This window comes from Apium graveolens, chromosome 4, assembly GCF_009905375.1.
Source record: "Apium graveolens cultivar Ventura chromosome 4, ASM990537v1, whole genome shotgun sequence".
In the NCBI taxonomy this organism is placed as follows: Eukaryota; Viridiplantae; Streptophyta; class Magnoliopsida; order Apiales; family Apiaceae; genus Apium; species Apium graveolens.
This window is the reverse complement of record NC_133650.1, coordinates 237,662,217-237,685,357: the sequence shown is the minus strand read 5'-3', so window position 1 is coordinate 237,685,357 and position 23,141 is coordinate 237,662,217. Positions and strand designations below refer to the sequence as shown.

The following is a 23,141-nucleotide window of genomic DNA, read 5'->3' as shown; positions in this document are numbered from 1 at the left end:
TCATATATTTTATTTTAATTCAAAAATATTTATTGTTGTTGCAAGATAATTTGCGCTATATTATAAAAAAAATATTGTCGAAAGATTCATTTAAATGTAATTCCGAGACAAGTGTTCTTTCATGGAGGGCTTTATTACATGACAATAAAGTATTTATCGGAAAGTCTTAAAACCTTGAACTATCAGTATCGATCAAGTATAAACAACATTTATCCTCGTAAATTGCCCAGGTTGTATTGAAATATTAAAGGAAGATTTGATTGTCCTGAACGGAAAAATAACCTTCTTTTTCATGGAGCTCTGCCTATTTCTTACAGAAAATTTTTCTTTCTACAACGTTCATATAGTAGAAAATTTATTCTTCTAAGAACGTTGTTGACGTGCTAAGTTGTTTCGAAAATTTCTATTTGAGTAACACTAGTTTTAATTTCTATTAGGCTATTGTGCAAGACATCCTTGGTAATAGTTTTATCCATTCTAAATTACTCGAGGAACAAAAATGATAAGTGTGTATGTGTTTCTTTGTAGAAACTTAGAAAGATCTTTTGCTTTGTTACTTCTGCATATCAAGGACCTATTCATTTATATAACTTGATTTTCACCAGTAATAGGTTACAAAACTCCAACACTATATTCATGTTTCATATTCAATACTAACAGACAATAGCTTAATAAAAATTGAAGAATTTTTTGGTTTAAAAAAGCGACTTTCATACTTTGATGTTATTTGCTCTACCTATAAAAATAAAATAAAATGTTATGTGCTGTTGTGGTAATACAATTTACCTAGAACTTTTTGAAAATTACATTAACCCCTGCTACACTTGAAAGTCATGGATCACTTATTTCAGCATTGAGATGTGAATAATAAAGAAGGCAACTTCATTCAATCTTTCAATAAGCTACATTGTTGAAATACTTAACTTTAGCTCTAGAAAAACATGTAAACATAGCTTTAACTATCACAACCCAATGTACATACCAGATATACACAGCAATGCACTTCATGTTTCTTTGCATTCTTTCTTTACATATCTTGTCAACATTCCTGCTTTAATCACACGCTTAACCATCATGTCACCTTAAAATCATCTGCATCAGATTTGATATACCTTATTCATTCGCTCTGTGTATCGAATGAGTTCATGAAACCACCGACGAAGCCAGCTCCATTACAGTTCCCGCACAACATGTCTTTCTTTCCTCTGCAACATAATTAACCAATTTGTTTTAGTCTTTATTTGTGCAGCTATGTCAAGCTTCAAATATATAACTTGTATTTGTTTCACTGCCACTATTACTATTTTTGGTTGATGATTTTATTTTTCCGAAAATAATTAAGACAGTGAGTACTCTGGTATATTACCCGCAAAGCCAACATGATTCACCAACTTTAAACTGTCCATTAAAATGGTCTACGGAATTAACACCATCACCTTTGCACTGAGAGCACATTACTGCCCCTGAGATTGAAATTTATTTTATCAAAAAGCCAAAATTAGTAAATTCGTTATCTAAGTTCTACTATTATCAAATATATTCGTGCATATAAAAGAAGTGAAATTTCATTAAAAAATATTAATTATAGCTTAATTGGAGAAATTTAAATACTGATAGGCTTTCGAGACTCTAACTGTCACCTAACCGAGATAGAGGAGCATATATCTCTTATCCTAAAAAAAGAAAAGAAGAAGCAATTGTATTTTGCATCTTCGCCCATTTAATACTCAGGGAAAGTTACAAATGTGTTCCGGATATTAGGAAGCAGTTACATAACACATTAAGATTTGGGTGACACCCGGTATTATGAAGCTATCGCCAAATTTAGTTAAGTCTTCGTTCTGTACCCCCCCCCCCAATTAAAAAGAAGAAAGGGCAATGAGTCATCAAATTATTATAGCCTCCTTGAGAGAAGTACAACCTGCTACCCTGCTATTCCTTCTAAATGCAAGAAGGTTGATTATTATTTTAAGGTCTCTGGAAGCAGGCGCTGTATTTTTACGAAGTAGAGGTATGGTACGTACATCTCATCCCCTCCAAACAATGCTGAATGCATATGGTTCCGGGTGAGCTTAGCCTCCATTGAGTGTTCAACCACTTGGGGAATGTTTGGTTCTTACTTAGGTGGTAAAGTCTGGAGTACTCTTGACAATTGCGATAAGGTATGCGTTTGTTTAACCCTTCTATACATTAATGTAGTTGCTGTTAACAATTTTACAAAACTACTTGTAGCTGATTCATCAAGGATTCAACAATTTACATACATTTGGACACTCAGATTGATAAAACAGGAATGTGATGACATATTCTTACCATTTCCGTCGCAGTCCCCACATATAACACTTTGCTTCTTTGTGTTTTGATCACTATTTGTAGCCTAAATTACTCAGAAAATAATCAAACAAAACTCAACCAACGAAGTAATGAGAAAGTGTTGAAACAAATTATGTTACATTTCTTACCTTGACTTTTACGCTATCAAACTTAATCGTCCCACGAAGTTTCTGGTTAAAAATAGTGCTGCAGAAACCTGAGGATCACCATCATGCATTTTATCATTAACAGAAGACATTGGACTATGGTATATATTATGAAGTCAAGATAATAGATATGCAGCAATAAAGAAATAACTAAAGACCTGGTCTGTGTGTAACAGAGGCATTTATTTGTATATGAATTGGAGGAGTTGTTGCTGCCATGGAATCTTGAAGGAGTTTACGTGTCTGCTTAGAATCTAGCTAGGAAGGAAGATACTTGGATTTTTTTTGTGTACTTGACTACAACCTCTTAATATGTGGTAAAAGCACACGGCACAGGACAGGATAACGTTACATATTTATTTATTTATACGCTCTAATTGTTTGCAAACAATATTGCTTATTCTGTATTTATTTGTTCTGCTGCACGATAAGTAAGAAAAATATTTATTTCAAGTTTTCAACTATTATTTCATTTTTAATAATTTAGTATTAATTTATTCCTTAAAGAAACATCATATAAACTCGTTATTTTCTTCCTTTTTTTGTTAATTGATATACTCATTACTTTTAAATCGAATTCATCCATTGTTCTGTAAAAATGATTTAGGAATTAATTGTAAATCGAAAAATTTTAGAATCATAGTCTTAGTTTATATCCATATAATAATGTATATAAAAAAGTTTTCTAAAGATCATCAATTCAACCGATTACTCGTTTTCAACCCCCAAAGACAGGGTTAGTGACCGGAGAGAAGTCGTAACAAGGTAGCACGTACGGTTAGACCACCTCCTTTCCCGGAAGAGCTAATGTTTGTTGGGTATTTTGGTTTGATCAAAACTCGGTTTCCCTACTTTTAAATGTATTTGTTTAATTTCATTTTGGATATCGGCAAGGGTGGCCTTGAGTTTTGAGATGCTCCGTGTCATCTAAAAAAAAATGCCCACCATTTGCTTAAAAAAATTGAAATATTTAATTTAGACTTTTAAACACAAGTCATTTTTCGAATAAATCAATTCATTTGGTACCTTGCGAGAGCTGAAGACCGCAAGTTAAGATCGTAGTACTTTGTTCTGTTTGCGCTTTTGGATCTCGAGATCCTCTTTGTAGGATACTTGGTTAAAGTATAATCCGTTAAATAAATATCTCGAAATTTGAAATTTCATGTTATCCCGTAAATATAGGAATTTAGTATAATTCATTAGGATTAATTATTAAAAATATTGTTCCAATAGATAACGTTCCTTCTGAAATATTTATCATATATATAAGTGGTTGTGAGTAAGGTTTAATAAATTGAAACTTTGAAACTTACAAAGTGAACACAGAAATCACGCAAAGATGTACTAGTATCAAAAGCAAGTTATTATTAAACTAGACACAACAAAAGGGCATAACTTTAGGTTTTTTCATGTTGTCGAAGAATTGGACAATGATTTTGATTTGACAAGAAAGCATGTTATTATTTATAATAGAATAAAACACAAAGCAATGGGAACAAATTAGCTCTCATTACATAATAAGCATAACAAACAAATGTTAACTCATAACTTAAAATTTATTGTCCCCACATTTTTTATAGCAAAATTATTAATAAAGCCTTTAAAATAAGAGTTTGTTAGCATTTTTTTCTCGATGGATCATATAAACAACACATCCAATAATTAATACTAGAATAGAATTACGACCTAATCAAATTCAAATTTAAAAGGTCACTAATTTTTCATTTCTAAGAGCATCTCCAACGATATTGTTAACTGTTAGCTAAATAATTTAAAATATAAATTATCTAAAGATTTACGGGACCCGTAAGGTTATTTACTTTGGTGGAGTTGGCTATAATGATTGATTATATTTTAAAAATAGTATGTTGTTATTATTTCATGTCATTATAAATCGAATGTATCATTTGAATATGGTAACAAATTATGTGTAATTTAACTACACGTTGTTAGATGTTTGACAAATATAGCGTAGAGAGATTGGCTAAATTTTTAGCTAAGGGTATGGCTGTCAAAAAAATTTGAAAAATTCGATATTTGTTCGAAAAATCCGCATTCGTATCCGAAATAAAGCGGATATTATCCGTATTCGAATCCGACGATTGCGGATACGGATACGGATATAGGCATATTTGTATCCGATAATATCCGTATCCGAATAAATATATTTTATATTTAAATATTTAAAATTTTTTAAAATATATTATATTAAATTTATAGTATATTTATGTATATATATACAAATATATATATATACAGATATATTATGTTTGTAAAATTTTATAGACATGGAGAAAAAAATCATTCGAGTTCAACAATTTAAAAATAACGATTATATTGAAAAGATAAATAAAAATTATTTTAAAAAAAAATAAAATATGATTAAATCACTTTATCTCTTATTTTAATTTTTAAAAATGAATTTTAATTTTTACAATATTTTTTCTATTTTTTAATTTTTAATATAAAATAAAAAATCTGATTAAAAATCGGATTCGGATCCGGATATTATCCGTATCCGGATAGTATCCGTCGGATCCGGATTCAGATATATACTTTAAATAATTTCAGATTCAGATACTGATATGGATATGGATTTTCGGATCCGGATACGGATATATGCAGATCTGTATCCGAGTTATCCGTTTGATAGCCCTACCTAAGGGGAATGTATCATTGAAACGAATAATTTTTTAAAATAATATCTAAAATATATATATTTATGATATGTTTGACACATTTTTAGCTAAGGCTTTATTGGGTGAAAAACCAAAATACCCACCATTTGGGGGCTTAGTACCCAAAATACTATTTGGCGGGACGGAGTGTCCAAATTGCCTGTTGAATACGCATGTCCAACATGCGAATTTCGTTTTTTTTAAATTTATAAAGGATATGCATATGTGAAATGGGTATTCATTTTTTTGTTTTTAGGGAATACACATGTGTGAAATGCGTATTCCTTATTTTTCAAAAAAGTGAATACGCATAGCACACATGCGTATCCTTTACAAAAAAACTGGAGGTTGTATACGCAGTAATGTAATGTGTAATCCGTCGGTATTTTGGGCAGTCCACGCGTATCTGGGTATTTTGGGCAGTTAGGACCGGAAAATGGGGTATTCTGGGCATTCTTTCGGCTTTATTTGGATAGGGGGTTGGGAGGGGTAAGGTTGGGTTAGGTTAGATTGGAAAGGGATGTGTTAGGTTGGGTTAGAAAGGGTTGAACCTTTTAATTTGTTTGGATGGAAGGGATGGAAGGGTTGCAGAAAGAGAGATTCCACTACTAGAAAAATTAGAATAGACATCGGCTAAAAACCGATGTCTATGAACAAAAAAATCCGATGTCTTCGTGGGTGATGTTAAAGACCCCCCATTTAACATCGGTTTTAAACTGATGTTAAAGAAGACGTATAACATCAGTTTTTAAAGATGTTAAATTTCTAATGCATGTCTAATCTTCATATATTATCATAATATGATTTTTTTATCAATTTAAACATATGTGAGATAAGCAAAATATTTCCATTTACCCATTAAACTGATGTTACTAATACCAGTAACAACGGTTTTCAAGATAAACCGATGTAAACATAACTTTTGACATCGGTTCTTTATTTCAAACCGATATCTATTGATGACAAACCGATGTCTATAAAGCTTAATAACATCGGTTTTCTGTTTTAAGATTTTTTTTGTTTTATTATTTAACATTGGTTTTAATCAGTATTATTGATGTCAATGTTCAACTAAAACTGATGTATTAAGCTTTGACAGACATCATTTTCCACTGTAATGATGTTTGTACCTGTTTTATTAATGCACATTTTAAAAATATAGATGCCAAAAATTTGTCAAACCAATGAACTACCAAAACCAATTGATGTATAATACAAGTTATCTATAAATCTAACAACCAATATTCAAACATCTGGTACAACAGATTCATCTAATCCGAACATCAAGTACTACACATATCCATCCATCTATTCTGCTAGTGTCTATACAAAAAATTTGACTTGGTACCGGTAATAGCATGTAAAATATCATTTGAGGAATGCCCTTGTTCTTCTGCATCTTCCTACTTCTTAGTAAAGTTCCTGTAGCCTCTGGTCCCGTATGATGACAATAAGCTTTTTATAGACCCGAAGATTAATTATAAATAATATGTGGTTAAGCAAGTAGCACAAAAAGATTATTACACACATATTGAAAACTCTTGAAATTTGTCAAACCTCTTTCTCATGAACATCAACAGATTGCTGTGGTGTGGTTGCTTGCAGATCCTAAATCATTAACCGGTAGTCATCTCCAACAGAGCCGAACAAACTTTCATTCTTTGAGTGCCATGACACATCATTAACCAGACTTTTATGATCCTATGTGATAATTATTTAAGGTAAATATCCACAGTGAGAAACACTTTACATCATCAAAAGTTTAAGAAAGACGATAAGTATCGAATTTACCTCAAAAACACTGCATGCATTTAGCACTTTGTCTTGAGGCATTGCAGAAATATCCCATGACCCCTCTTTAAATGGGCTCCATGAAAATCCATATCCTTATTTCTCATGACCCCTCAACCTTAAATCTGGATCACATATTGTTTTACCTTTTTTGCATTTTCTATCTTCTATAACTGCTTGTTTATACCCTCCAGAATCTTGGTCCCATTTACTACACCTCATTTTCCCAGGATTCCCCTCTTTTACAGAATTTTCATTACAAACAACAGCCCCCTCAAGCTCTCCTGGGACACAATGTTGATCTACAACAGCATACTTAATCTTAAGTTCTTGTTTAGAAGCTTCATCATGCTCGCAATTCTTTTATCCCATATCTCTAGTCATGCTCAGGAGATACGCTACATCAGCACACAGTCAGTCCAAGCCCCAATATGCATGGCAGCCTTTTATCAAAAATAAGCCCCACGGTGCATCATGCATCTGTTGTGCGAAAACTAAATCGGATCCAAAGCTAGCATATATCAATGTTTTTGCAGAAGCAGCTATTAGAGAAGGTAGCTGACTGTCGACTTGAATATGCTTAAACGATTGGGACTGGGACAATGCAGCCTGAGCCGTAACATGAGCCAGAGCTTGGTGGTGGGATATCCCGAAAGGGCTCTGCATAAAATAAAGCAGACAAGTTATCATCCAATGCACTTGTAAGCAAAAATCCAAAGTGTCTACTTCCCTATAAGGCATGCCAAGTATATCCACCAAATCCAATATGATGCCAGTTCATGAAAGAAACATTATCCCATATACCCTCAACTCCAAGGCATAACTAGTTACTAATGATAAAATTACTTCCTAGTTCCTACCATATGAAATCAACCACCAAAAATGAAAAAGTTAATGGAAGCTATCAAAGATCCAAAATTGTATAGTCAAATCCAAAATTCTGCTTAAAAAGAACAACAATTGGAGCTAATTGGAACTAATAAATTAAAAAGATCCAAACTTTACTAATCAAAAACAAAAAAGATTCAAATTTATTATTCAAAACCATGGCTCCAGCAAGAAGCTGAGAGAAAGAACAGTTATCTGAATGAAATATTGTCTACCACATCACTCTGTTTACCATCTAACAAATTTCTGATAAACTTTATCCGCATCACTCTTAGGATCTGGCTCAAACACACAATCAAGCTCCTCTTCAGGATCATCTTCAGGTTCCTCCTATGGATCTTCTTCGTGTTCGTCCTCTGAATCCATTTCAGGTTCATCATTGTCACTATCAAAATGCTTCCGAAAAGATTGAGGAGAATATACTAAATCAGGCTTGTGATAAGCTGCTTCCTTTAATTCTATGCCCTGTACCTCTAAAGGGTTTTCTTTACGAATACCAATTTTTTTACATGCAGCATCAAATTGATCCATCACGCCTGCATTATAAAATATTTGCTTTTACTTTCTACTTTATAATATTTACACTTGCTATTCGATGCTTAAATTTTTAGTCTTATGAACCAACAAAGGCAAGACAGTCTCTAACACTGCATATCAATATCAGCACTGAAACATCTAATGCAACCATATATGGAAAAAATAAACAACACTTAAATATAAATGAGACAAGTTGCAAAAATTTCAACATCACTACTACATTCATTAACAGAGAAGATCACATATACTGAGGAAGACTATGTTGCATCCAATACGGAAACACCAAATCAAGCATGACCTCAAAGCAAAACTACAGACTATACAATTACTTCATCTTGCTTAGTTTCATGATTCTTGTTATCTAACACATAAACTGCATTACTAGAACTACACAAGAAAATTATGACAACACTGACCTACTCAACTATTTCAATTTTCAACATCTCAAATCCTCATGACCCAATTTCTCTTTCTATATAAAATCGACATTACCAGATAATTCTCTCCTAAAATAACTACAAACAAAAGGGTCTTATCATACATTATTAAACATGTAGATTACACCATGGCCTCAAAAACCAAACTTCTTGATGAAGATAACAACTTTAAATACCATCAAGCTACAAAAACTAATAAAAATCCAATATTTACATCAAGAACACAAACATCAACATCAAACAAAATCAAGAACCACGAGAAACGGATCCAAGACTCAAAAATCAGACCAAAACACAAACTTTTCACATCAAGAATCATCAATTACCTAAAATCAAGAAAACCCAATAACAAAATCAAATCTTTATTAGAAACAAATGAGTTAAAGAGCATACCAAGATCAATTCAGACCAAGCAACTTGGCCTCGACCATCAAAGACACCACCATTGAGCGTCAAGGCATCGATTTATTGGAAAATGATCCATCGGTCCTGTGATTTGAGCTGGTTGAGGTCTGTAGGAGCCTTCAAATTTCCTTGAAACTCAACTATAATGGGAGCTTTACAGGGACCGAGGAATGTCATCGGCCCAGAAGCATATTGTCATGGTGGAACCACTAGCTTACTCGGAGTTGGCGATGAACTTGCTTTTTTCCAAGCACTTGTAAGAGCCTGCAGAAAAATCAAATATGCAACACAAATTTAATTTCATAAACTCAACATTTCAATACAATAATAACAATGATAACAATATCACCTTACTATTGACATCTAGATTAGGAAATATAAAAATGTCTGAATAGGATAATGTAATATTACTTATAGATTGATGAAAAGGGAGCCTGAGATGACCACCCCAAATCTAGGAAGCCTAAATTTAGGCAGAGTATCTTTGAGGCCACCGTGTATTGTGACTACCGGTATATATATGTATATAAACATGAGGTTGAGATAAATTTATGATGTTCACAAAATATATAGAATCAATATAGCACACTGCACAATCTCATTCTCAACCATACCTTGACTGCTTTACTATTATCATTTCATTAACTTGTTTGGTTGAGATAAACACTATGCATCGAGCTCTAATTAACCAATAATATATGATATATGGTTACCTGTAATTCCACTCTTCACAAACATAAATCGATATTGAGACTATATATTGAATAACCACACTCTTCTACAAGACAACTGGCAGTAAAATTATCAAAGCTCTCTGCTGGCTTGCAAAGCTTCTCCACTGTGACCTTTTGCTTTTCCTAAATTTTGAACACAATGAAACAAAAGGTCGTTCAATATTTCAACCAAAAAACATTAATTACATAGTCATACCTTTCAGCCAACCAGGAATCCAATGCAGCCAAATTATCTTCACAATCTATACCAGCAGCTTACAGCCAAAGAGATTAGTAGGACCTCCTGGTCTATAACTTGGTAAAAATTTATGGACAAATATCGAAACTTAGTTTGTTACAGAGTTATTAACATATCCTCAACTAATTAAAAAAAATTAGGGTTTTAAATTGAAACCTCCAATCTGAAAATTTGAAACTTGGTGTTTAAAGCTTACCCAGTTCAAGTTTGCCTCATTCTTGAGGTTCTCGCCTCTTTAAACCTCCGACTCCAAATTTTAACCTCCGGACTGGAAACCCCCAACTTGAAATCGAAGTTTTGACCATGAATCTTTGGTATTTGGCCTCGAAGCTTGTAGAGGGAAGAGTTGGGGGAGTTATGCTTGTTGAAATCGAAGATTATAGATCTTCATCAGCAATGAGTACACTGTTCTTGTTCTTCAGTGTTCCGTAGAGAGAGTAGAGAGTAAATTGTTTCTTTCATTTTATGATTAATATTGGATCCGTATGTAGTATTGATAGAGTATGTTATTATATTTCTAATTTATCTTTTTAAGTGTATAGTTGAAAAGAGGGGGGAAATGAAAAAAAAGACTAAGGCAAAAACCGGGAAGTTGAAAAAGGGAATCAAAATTTTGGTTAAGGGGGAAAATAGGGAAGGCGCGCTCCAGTAATTTTTAAAATATACTTACAACATCGGTTGGGTTAAAACACTGATGTGTATATTAACAAAAGACATCGGTTGGTTAAAATCGATGTAGAAAACACATTTTACATCGGCTTCAAAAGCAACCGATGTCTAAGAGGCGATGTCTATTCTACTTTTTCTAGTAGTGTTCAACTCTTATCTGATTTGGATGAAGGGTTTAGATCAAGGTGGTTTAATAATGTTTAAAATACATATTTTTATTTAAAGATAAAAAAGTTCTATATTTAAAATCTTAGAATCTATATTTTATAATAATTTTATAAATTAGAAATTATAAAATTTTCAAAATTTATTATTTGTGTACATTTAATTTAAAATGAGTAAAAAAAATATTTAATCTAAATACATAATTAAAATCAAAAGAGCTATTTGATCAAATTTTTTAAAATACAAATTTTCTATTAAATTTTAAAAAACAAACAAAATCAGGGGTGAAGGACAAATTTAGCCTGTTTTTACACAAAATTGACAAAAATAACCAATTTCTGAAAAGTTGGCCAACTTTAGGCGATGAGATACCCAACTGTCAGTGGAGTATCCACTTTATACAAGATACCCAACATGCAGTGGAGTATCCCATATATGAAATACCCAACTACCAGTGGAGTATCTTATACAAATTAAGATACCCAACTGACAGTGGAGTATTCAATCGGCCAAAATTGGCCACTTTTTTCAGAATGACTATTTTTGTTAAATTTTTTCAAAAATCGGCTATTTTTGTCATTTTTTCCAAAATCAGAGCACATGTCTAATCGGATAATTATAATTAATCATTTCACTATCAAATTTAAGTCATAATTCTTTCTCATATTATAAGAAGTTACAATCCGTAAAAGATGTAAGAGAGAGATGATTTAGAAGAGAGAGGCGAGGGAGAGATGATTGAGAAGAGAGAGAGTCATGAGACATGAGAGAGATAATTGAGAACAGAGAGAAGAATGAGAGAGTGAGATTTTATCTTGAGATGTTCAGGCTTATAGCTTAACACCCCGATATGAGGTGTTGGAATTGTTGAATTTTTGTATAGTAAGCTAACCTCCTCCAACCCCTGTTAAACCCGCTCAAACCTAACCCTCGGCTTTAACTTTTTTTCCCAAACGTGGTTTGGTAAATTCCCTCCTAGCTCAACTCAACCCACACCCTTCCAACCCCTTATCCAAACAAAGCCTAAGGGTTCATCCCCACCGGAGATGTTCGAAGAGTATCTCCAATGGTGATAATAAAACCGGTTAGCTAAAAAATGATAAAATAATAATCATATTATTTTAGTTAAGGGAATGGGTTTCCACTCCAATGTTATTATGCATAATATGAATGGGAAAATTATTCCTAAATGTTTTGATAGTTTAACAAATATAGCCGACGGAATGTGATTATCAATATTTTTTGCTAACGGTTAACATGATTGGAGTGCTCAAATTTTTACAAATCCTTTAAAAAACGCCACCACGTAGATAATATAGCTAAGGATTTTGTTGCATTGGAGATGCTCTAAGTCATTTTTAGTGTTTTATTTAAAAAGAGTTTTACTTGAATGATGGATGCCCCCATGCGATGTCTTGAATTGCTTGCTCTCGGGGCCGGCCCTGGATATCGACTTTTAGGGCTGTTTACGAACCGAACTGTTCGCGAACAAGTCCGAGCTTCGCTCATTAAGAGCTCGTTTGGGTCGGCTCATTAACGAACTCGAACAGATAAATGTGTTCGTTAAGTAAAACAGGCTCGAGCCGAGTTTTGGTTTGTTCGGCTCGAGTTCGGCTCAAACTCGCTCGTTAAAACTTGAAAAAAATATAATATATCATGAATATTTGTTGTTTCATTTTTTTTAAAAAATATTTTCTATCAATCCAACCGTATGGATGTCATAAAATATACTCTCTTTGTCCCAACCATTTCTTCACAGTTTTCTTTTTGGGATGTCCCATCCAAGTTTTTACATTTCAAAACTTAACAAAAATAGTTAATGGGTCCCACCACTTTCCCATTTTTTCTCACTTTTCACACTACTTTTATTCCAATCTCTTCATTTTATACATTAAAAATCACTGGGTCCCACCACTTCACTAACTTTTTTTTCTCTTTTTCACTACTTTATACATATTTTTTAACCTCCATGCCCAAACCAAACGTAAAGAATTGGCCTGGACGGAGGGAGTATGTTTTACTGATATAACCAAAGTTTCAGATCAAAATAATTTTATTTGATTTGCTATTTTAACAATCAAACATTAGTTTGACTAGTACCAATAACTAGTATTGAGTCATGTATGGTGTATCCACTTATTTAAAAAATTTATCATCGATTCAACCATATGAATGTCATAAATTATATATTTTAGTAATATATAAGCAAAATATCATATCAAAATAATTTTATCTGATTTGTTATTTTAATAGTCAAACATTAGTTTGACAAGTAACGCTAACTAGTGTTTAGTCCCGAATTGTTGCTTTGATTTTTAAAAAAATATTTGTCATCGATTCAACCGTATGAATGTCATGAAATATACTCCCTCCGTCCCTTTCAATTATTTACATATTTTAGAGAGTGTCTGACACGCATTTTAAGATGCATATAAAGTATGGTTCTGTAAAAAAAATTACAATTTTGTTTTTCTGAATAAAAATTAAAACATTCAACTTTTATTCAGAAAAAGAAAATTATAAAAATAAGTTACATAACTATACTTTTTATGCACCTTAAAATGCGTGTCGGACACTTTCTCATAAATGTAAACAATTGGAGTATATTTTAGTAATATGACCAAATTTTCAGATCAAAATAATTTTATTTGATTTGATATTTTAACAGTCAAGTATTAGTTTGACTAGTAAAGCTAACTAGTATTTAGTCCAAAATTATTGTTTCGATTTTTTAAAAATATTTTTTATCAATGTAATCGTATGGATGTCATAAAATATATATTTTATTCATATAACCAAAGTTTCAGATTAAAATAAATTTATTTGAATTTCTATTTTAACAGTTAAAAATTAGTTTGACTAGGACCAATAACTAGTGTTTACTCATGTATTGGTGTCTCGACTTATTTAAAAATATTTTTCATCGACCCAACCGTATTGATGTCATAAAATATATATTTTAGTGATATAACAAAGTTTCTGATCAAAATAATTTTACGTGGTTTGCTATTTTAATAGTTAAACACCAACTTCACTAGTATCGCTAACTAGTGTTTAGTCATGAATCGGTTTTTTGATTTTTTTAAAATATATTTTTCTTTGATCCAACCGTATGGATGTAAAGATGTATATATTTTAGTTATATATTCAAAGTTTTAAAAAATATTATTTATATGCTATATTCACACTCATATAACGGTTGACCGATTTTATTTTTTCTGCTGGGCTGGGCTGGGCTCGTCTCGGTTTGTTTTTGTTCGCGAACAAATTCATGTTCGGCTCGTTAATTAACGAGCTCGAGCTCAAAAACGATTTTTCTTGGATAAGAAAGCTCGACTCAGCTCGATTCGTCGGAAAAAAAAAATAAAATTCAGTTTTGTTCGATGAAAACTCGGCTCGGCTCCCTATCCGCTTTTCTGTTTGGGGCTTTGCAAAACTGGGAACATCATGTGGTAAAGGAAAATGTAGTGAATATGTTAAACATTTCTCGATTAATTAAGCTTGTTTAGGAATAATGGTTGTATGAGCCTAGGGAGTTGATGAATGCTGAATTGGTGTTATGCCTCTGCCTAATCGCCTGTTTCTGAATATGATAAATGAAACGGTCCAGTACTTAGCGTTTTATCTTATGTTAGGCTTTCAGAGATGGCTGAATCAAGTTTTTCATAACGTAGCAAGAATATGAATGAAAGAAGGGGGCAGATATTCAAGCTCTGACCAAGAAGTACTCACTACTCTCTCATCAAGGCTGATACCTATTTGTTCCTAAATAACCTGCTAGGGTGGGAAATTCGGGAACAATTCGTAGTTGTTAAAACTGTTGGCGTGTTTGTTTACACGAGCACCTTTCCAGTCCAGCATAGGAAAATCCCAACAAACTGTATATTACACTTACACGACGTGCTTGTGTTTGTAGACTTGAAAAGTTGTTGATTTTGGTTGCAAATGGTTTACTTGGTGCTTTCATTCTAATATTCCTGCACAGAATAAAGACATTCCGTGTGTTAATTTTCATATTATCTACGACAACACAAGCTGCAGTTGAATTCTTTCCACAATCTCTGTAAGTTTGAATAAAAATCTCTTTTTTTGCATACAGACAGATTTCCATTAGTTTACTAAACCCTCATAATCTGGAACTGTTCATTCATATAAATGTTTGAGCACATATTTACCTGATAGCCATGTCATCTCAGAAACACTAACTTATAATGTTTCATGTTCTGTTTTCGTGAGAAAGTTACAGTTAAGTTCTTGTAATTTGAATAGACCTTCGTCCCTGGTTGATTGAATAATTCTATTAACGAAAGAATGAGTCAACCAAGACAAACTGGAGTAGATTCTTACATGTATTAATCTTATCTTTGGGCAAGAGACACATAAAACATCAAGTACAAATTATAGAATCTCATGTTTAAATATCCTCAATATGAAAACAAACAAACTGTACAAAACAAGATTAAGATCCAATAATTGTAATACTAGTACCCCTTTATATAGATTTGTATGTACTCAATAGATTGAAGTCTAAGTTTTCTGGTTGTGATCTTTTATCCATCAGGAAAATGTTAATCCTTTTACTACTTTTATTTGGCTTGTTAGATCAAACATATTCCCTTATGGATCCATTTACTTTCTCATTTCCTTCATTTGATTCTAGTAGTTGTGGTAATGGAAGCAATTTGATTTGCATGGGTTCAGTTACTGTCAGCAATGGTAGCTTGTGTCTTACACCTGATCCTGAACAGCAGGTTGCAGTGAAATCTCCGACGTTTATGGTTGGAAGAGTTCTTTATAAGCATCCTGTTCTAGCATGGCCAGCTTTCTTCTCAACTACCTTTACGGTGGTGATCTTGCCAGAACCAGATTCAGTAGGAGGAGACGGAATGTCATTCATCATGGCACAGGACAATAAACCTTCACCCCCTGAAAGCTTTGGCTCATTTATTGGGATCCTTGATCCCTCAACTCAAGGTCCAACTTAATATCTCATTGAATTTTTGAATTATGCGAGAGATAAAATATCTGATTATTAGTTTATTGATCTCAGAATGTTTAATAATTTGTAGGTGGTGCACTTTCTCAGCTTGCAGTAGAGCTAGACACATTCAAGAATGAAGACGACCCAGATGGTAATCATGTGGCAATTGACACAACAAGTGTGGTTGATCCAGTTTCTGTGAAAAGCCTAAACAAAAGTGGGATTGACCTAAAGAGTGGCAAAGAAATCCGGGTTAGGATTACATATGATGGATATAAAAAAATTATTTCGATTGATTTGGCATATGCGGAGAACCCTCTAGTGAATTTCCTGAACCATTCCATTAGTATGAGAGATACTGTCCCAAACTATGTCTATGTTGGCTTCACAGCTTCCACGGGTACTCTGTCAGAGACTCACCGTATTCTTGACTGGAATTTTACATCGTATGAATTGCCACTGGATTCGTTGACAAAAAATAGACAAAGGGACAAAACCAAGATGTTTGTGATAATTATCATTCCTATATTTGTTGGTTTATTAATTGTTGCAGCAATTGCTTCCCCATTAGCCCTCAAAGCTATACAGAGAAACAATGAGAGAAATATAAGGAAGGAAGATATGGAAAATATGACAAGAAATGCTGCAAATGCTCCTAGAATATTTACTTACCGGCAGCTTTCCAAGGCAACTCACCATTTCAGCCGAGAAAGACTTTTGGGAAGTGGCGGCTTTGGTAGCGTATACCAAGGAGTTTTACAAGACAGGACCACTATAGCTGTTAAGAAAATTTCTGCTACTTCAACTCAAGGTAAATTATCTCTTCCTACAGCGTTTCAAGTTATTCATACTTAATTTTATTTTATTTCAAATTTGTTGACAAGTAATGCTATTGAAACCACAAATGCAGCAAACCACTACTTATTAGAATTATTTGATAGATTTAAGTTCTCTACTTTCTTACTCAGAGTAGATAAAGTTCTTTTTTCTGTATATAAAATAGGCGAGAAGGAGTACTTGGCCGAAATATGCACAATCGGACGCCTAAGACACAAAAACCTGGTGCAACTCCAAGGTTGGTGCCATGAGCGGGATCAGCTCCTCCTAGTCTACGAGTACATGCCTAATGGCAGCCTTGACAAATTTATTGGAAAAGGCTTCCTAAATTGGAAAACTCGATACCAAATACTCAACGGATTAGCTTCTGTTCTTGTTTACCTTCACGAAGAGTGTGGTGTCCCAGTGGTTCATCGCGATGTAAAACCTAACAACATCATGCTAGACTCTGACTTTAATCCCCATCTGGGTGACTTTGGACTAGCTAGATTGCTCCAAACTGATTCCTATGTCACAACTATGGTCGCGGGAACTCCAGGATATTTAGCACCAGAAGTAAGCTTCACTGGTAGAGCAACACCAGAATCCGACGTTTATAGTTTTGGGATGGTGGTTTTGGAAATTGTTTGTGGTAGAAGATCAAGGGGTATAATGGAAGAAAACAGCCTGGTTGATTCCGTATGGAATGTTTACGAAAAAGGCGATATATTGAAATGTGTGGACCAAAAGCTTGAAGGGAATTATTGCGAAGAACAAGTGAAGAGGTGTATAGTTGTGGGACTTGCATGTTTACATCCAGATTTTATGTTAAGACCAAGGATGCGAAAGGTTGTGCAGATTTTGATGAATGAATCTGAACCATTGATGAAACTACCGGAGTGTAGGCCAAGTGCTATATGTGTGTCACTCTATTCTTCCTCCAATTCGACTACATGCTTCGGATCCAATATTGCTAATGGAAATATAGGATCCATGGAATCATTGCCTGATGAGATGACAGTAGTATATGAAGGATGAGAGCAATGAAATTCAGCATGACGACCTTGTATATAGATTGTAAATACAGTAACATATTTTTAATTTTTGCTTTTTGTATAATAGAGCACTACAATAGTCTCTTCAATTGATTTTTTGTCCCAGGGTTTAGTATCGCTTGTAATGTTGATCGGTGTTTGAGATTGTAGGATGTTCCTGTGTTCCTTCCACCTTGTTATTAAGCGCGAATGCATTAAAATGAAACTCTAAATTACTTTTACAGTGCAACACATGTTGAGAAATGGAAATTTTAACAGAACAAAGAAATAGATTGCAATGAATGATGCATAACTTAAAACTGTTGAAATGGAATCCAATATCATATATTGGGAAAACTGTTTACAGCAAGCACTCTGTGAAATCAATGTAAACATGTTCTGTTCTGGCATTTTAGGATAGCATATATTTCCAAACTGAAAAGCATTTTCTACCTAACAAAAGAAAAAAACACTAGGGTGCCTATATTTTCCACAACTCATCAACAAGCATTCAACTACAGACAACCATTTGAATCTGGTTACAAAATAATTTCTTATCTACTGCCATATTAACCCAGACAAAATCCTTCTTGTGCCATCTGCTACAACTTAGGGAGAACTCTGGAATAAATAGTCCTATCAATGCTACAGTTGTACTATGTTTTTCTCACATCTAATGTCTACCTAGAAAAACCTCAAACGAAACTCAAGATAGTACAAACTTAGGATTAAGACTTCACCCTTCAAAGATGTCTGTCATCCCATCTCTTAACATAAGTGAGGACTAGTTAGGCAAATATACGAGTACATCGGTAACAGATCAGCTGAGTTGTATACTCCGACTCCAGAACTTTTACATGTAACTTATAGATGGCATTCCAAGGAAGGATATAATTTTGGATCTAACAGTTGCAATACAAAATGATTGATGCAACTTCACTTAAATCCAATTTCTGCAACACTTTTGGCTGCATTTTAGTATATCTTATGATGGAGTTTATTCCAAAGCTTCAAATATCATTACCTTAATAGTATATGAATCAAGAACACACACAAATACCTTTCAAATCTCTTATTGGATTTAACTTTCATGTTTTCTGTTTTTGAGTTGCAAGCAAGTAACATGAAAGAGATGAGCATCATACAGTGGAAATCATAAAAGAAGATAAATAATAGCCACATTCAAGAAATAAAAAAACGTACAAATGAACTGCAGCAACTTAATTCGGCATTGAATGGATCAAATTGATATAAGTTCACAAGCAAAGAACAAGAAAATTAGGAAAACAACATGTAGAAGAAAGTACATTTGCGAGATTCAAAACTAAACTGAATCACATCCAAGTAGTCATCCAAAGCAAGATCGATAATCTTGAATCCCCTATTATCAGCAACAAAAAGAACCACAAGCCTAACAATATTAGAAATCTAGGTTTAGATCATTCCCTAGTAAATAACCCGTAAATCCATTTGCAATTAGCAGATGTGCCCCCAGTCCTACCATCAATGTTTATTCTAATGACGCCAATAATATCACACCAACTTTTAAAAATATTGCATTTTTATTTTCTTTTTAGTAATTTTTATGTTAACATTTTAGTCCTTTGAATGGCCTTCCTTACTTACCATCCTCGCCTTCCTTCTCAGCCAACAACCTCCCACCTTCCTCATCATTCCCTCCTTGTGCCTGTGCCTTCTTCTGCGCTTCTGATGCCTTCATTGCCTGCAACTTAGCATGGTTATAATATCCGACACCCAAGAACGCCAAGCCATACCCAATAAGATTAATCGGAGTGACAGTATCCTTAATAACCGACCAAGAAAATGCAATCAACAGCCAATCCTTAACAACACCAGCAACATTCATTGTCAAAGCAGAAGTCTTCCCAACCAACAAAAACACAGCCAAATTCAAAGCAAAAGCACAGAATGAATTGGTCCCAAAAATCAAGAAATCAAAATGAAAACTCGAAGTCTCTCTCAAAACAGGATATTCAACAAAAACCCAAGGCACAAACAAAAAGGCCAAACAACAAGGAGCAACATAATAAAGTGAAGTAATAGGATTCAATTGTATACCCTTAGACGTCAACAAGATCTGAATCATAACAAGCCTCGTGGCCTCAAACACTACAGCACCTAACTGCAAAACAACCCCGAAAACATCAAACTTGGCCTCACCATAAGCAGCAATGGCAACACCAACAGAAATGGAGAGCATGTTGGCCATTGTCTCGCCTTTATACGCCTCCTTCTTAAAACAAATCCCAATAGTATAAACTGCGACAGGCATTAACGCCTTAAGCATCTGAATAAAAGAAACAGATAGATAAATGTATGCAGAATTCGACAACCAAAGAGATATCGAATAAAGTGCACCAATGGGAACAACAGAGGAAAGAAAAACATCTGATGTCATCGTAACAGGCTCGACAACTGCAAAGACTCTGATAGCGAGAAATGCAAGAGTGGAACAGAAGCCCATGTGGATCATAGTAAGAGAAATGGGAAAAGGCCAGTTATAGAGCTTGCGATCAAGAATGTATTTGTTGTAAACAATGACAGTGAAACTGAGGAAGATCCAAATGGCAACGTAAGTGTAAGAGAGAATGATTTTCTTGAGAACGCCATCGGAGAGATTAGAACCTTTGCCCATTTTTGGGGAGGGGGTTGTTTTTCAGTTTCTTGATCTGGAAGGAGTCAGAGAGTGAGTGAGGAGATTATGTAGTGTTTGAGGACAGGGAGATTATAAGTTTCATGTGTTGTTTTTTACGTGTCATCATGTTACAAATACGTTACATGTGAACTGACAAGATTTATGCCAGCCCTCCCTCCCTCCCTCCATTACGTTTTATTAGCGTTTTGCTACCACTATAATTTTATTTATTATTTTCAGCATCACATGAATTTCGTATCTGAGTCATGAATTTCGTATTTTCAGTGTGGTATGTAATACAACGTGAGATATGATACTGTTTGTTTTCCAAAACACAGATATACGGCGTATACAAATATATACTTTGAGTAATGTGGTTAGGTATCCAAAACTTTCAAAAACATAAATATCAGAACAAGAGAATAATTAGTGAGATTAAAAAGTCTAATTGAAAAGATAATTAGTGAGATTAAAAAAATTTAATTGAAAAGCCTAATTTACCCCTATTTTTAATTTTTAGATAAAAGATGTGCTTTGTGGGAATTAAACTCGAGATATTTCATTCACTTATACAAAACTTTTTATCATACACATAATATGTAAGTGTGCTAAATGAATATTTTATTTAACTTTAAAGATAGTTATTTGAATTCCGTAAAAAAAGATAGTTACTTGAATATTGTTACTTGAATATTTGTACAATTAATTTTAAAGAATTAAATTCTGGATACAAAATTAGACATAGTACATAAATGAATTATTATCTTATTTATTATTCTTTTTTTAGTTTAAAAATGTATCTCATATATTTTTAACATATTTTATAATTATAAAAAGTAATTAAAATACTCGAAATTTGACTACATGACCCGGCCAAAAAATATCGTCACATTCTACTTTTAGTCTACTTAAATTACAAGTTCGGCGAGAATATCTTACCAATAATGTGAATTTTTTTAATATCTTATGTTAATATAAATTAATGGGTTTGAGATGTTTATAAGATCAAGTCAATTGATTATTTATATCAAAATTACTAACTTCATTGTAGCGCATTATTATTTTTGGGACTTGTCCCGATTTTAAAAATATTCGAAATTTGATATGAGATCTCAAGAGATTTTTTAAAACTACAATGATATATTAAATCGATTTATTTTTTTATTTTTCATTTTAAAAAAAATTAGCTTTTTAAAAAGAATTCTTCTATATAAATAATATTCATTGATCAAGATAATATTGTACAAATATTTTGAATTATTTTTATATTTTGAATTATTCAAATAAAAATATATCTATACTATATTGTAACATTTGATTCAATGCATTTTATACCATTTAAAGACAAAATATATATTGTTCAATAATATGAATGAATTAACCACTTCAACTAATATATATAAAACTTTATAAAATTTAAAAATATTTAATTTTAGGAGAATAGTATACACTGTTATCAAATTATTATATGAAGAAATATTAGAGTAGTAATAAAAGGAACTTAAAAATGGTTTAAATAACGATATAATTATAATTTTTCCTTCGAATCCTTGAAATAAAAATCATAAATATCAATAATAATTCTTTATAATATATAATTTATTTTTATATTACAACCATGATTGATACTCAGTTGCGTAAAAACTAGATATAGATTGTTTGTCAGTGATAATATGAATACCATATTTAAATTATTGCAATTTATTTATTACATAATTTTAATTTTTGAATAATTATAAATGCATGTTATTTAAGTAATCATTTGTCTCATTAGATGTTAATAGTGATTATACATGTACATAAATAAGATATTTAGCATATAAATAATTGAAACCATCGTAATTTACTAAGAAATTTAATATACCACAATTTACATGCTGACACACACATAACTTAATGTTACTTTGGTAACCGTAGTGTAAATAAAAAACTAACATATTTCCATGCATACATATGTTGAATTTCAAAAACTAACCTTTTTCATTAAAATCAACTTTTATATTAACAATAGTGTAAATTTTACATTACTGTATATTATGATTGCAAGTCATCCTGACTTCAATTATGCATTTTTTATCTTTTTAAATTGAATAAGTTAACTGTAAGTTAGTAGTGAACTTAATAATAATACAGACCATTACATATAGTTTATTTAAATAAAATTCAAAATTTTTGGTTAACTTTGTATTCAACATAAATGTTATTTTTTAACTTTTTATTTGTGAAAATACTAACGACATCCTACAGATTAAGTATAATCGTTTCATTTTAAACGTATACTGACTACCCTATTTATATTCATTCATTAAATACAAATTATATAACACAAACAAGAATATATATATATATATATATATATATATATATATATTGCTAATGAGTTATATTTGTAACGTTGTGTAATTTGGTACTGTCTTTTATGAAAATAATACGCATTGATAAACAATCAACTTGTATTTGATATACGTTAGTGTTAGATATATTTGATAATGTCATGGCTGATATGTTTTATGTTTAGCTTTCAGATCTTACTGAACAGGATAAATCAGTACTTAACTGTTGATCAGTACTTATACTGGAAGTCAGGACTTAAGGATATCAGTACGTATGTTATCAGGAGATAATCATCAGA

General features: G+C 32.5%; 4 protein-coding genes and 1 long non-coding RNA gene across 6 annotated transcripts; 2 read left to right on the top strand and 3 right to left on the bottom strand.

Moving 5' to 3' along the window:
* Positions 1-865: 865 nt before the first annotated feature.
* LOC141720709 (protein BUNDLE SHEATH DEFECTIVE 2, chloroplastic-like) lies at positions 866-2,809 on the bottom strand. Its single transcript, XM_074523289.1, has 5 exons — positions 2,639-2,809; positions 2,463-2,530; positions 2,314-2,377; positions 1,367-1,463; positions 866-1,205 (listed from the first exon to the last, which is right to left on the bottom strand). The coding sequence occupies exons 1-5, from the start codon at positions 2,697-2,699 to the stop codon at positions 1,118-1,120; spliced, it is 378 nt and encodes a 125-aa protein (XP_074379390.1). The 5' UTR covers positions 2,700-2,809; the 3' UTR covers positions 866-1,117.
* A 3,631-nt stretch (positions 2,810-6,440) lies between these two features.
* Positions 6,441-9,586, bottom strand: LOC141717066 (uncharacterized). 2 transcript variants are annotated; one of them, XR_012573512.1, is made up of 6 exons: positions 9,566-9,586; positions 9,205-9,480; positions 8,070-8,373; positions 6,950-7,609; positions 6,716-6,859; positions 6,441-6,613 (listed from the first exon to the last, which is right to left on the bottom strand). It is a non-coding gene; the product is annotated as an uncharacterized LOC141717066 (long non-coding RNA). The 2 variants fall into 2 exon arrangements; XR_012573511.1 differs by having other exon boundaries at positions 6,441-6,859.
* A 4,879-nt stretch (positions 9,587-14,465) lies between these two features.
* Positions 14,466-17,978, top strand: LOC141717065 (L-type lectin-domain containing receptor kinase IX.1-like). Its single transcript, XM_074519183.1, has 3 exons — positions 14,466-15,085; positions 15,771-16,814; positions 17,007-17,978. The coding sequence occupies exons 2-3, from the start codon at positions 16,352-16,354 to the stop codon at positions 17,855-17,857; spliced, it is 1,314 nt and encodes a 437-aa protein (XP_074375284.1). The 5' UTR covers positions 14,466-15,085; positions 15,771-16,351; the 3' UTR covers positions 17,858-17,978.
* LOC141719434 (lectin-like) lies at positions 15,642-16,007 on the top strand. The gene has a single exon (XM_074521811.1). It carries the CDS (start codon positions 15,642-15,644, stop codon positions 16,005-16,007), a length of 366 nt encoding a protein of 121 aa, XP_074377912.1.
* A 1,086-nt stretch (positions 17,979-19,064) lies between the features above and the next one.
* LOC141717063 (putative sugar phosphate/phosphate translocator At5g25400) lies at positions 19,065-20,631 on the bottom strand. Its single transcript, XM_074519182.1, has one exon. It carries the CDS (start codon positions 20,507-20,509, stop codon positions 19,472-19,474), a length of 1,038 nt encoding a protein of 345 aa, XP_074375283.1. The 5' UTR covers positions 20,510-20,631; the 3' UTR covers positions 19,065-19,471.
* Positions 20,632-23,141: the final 2,510 nt, after the last annotated feature.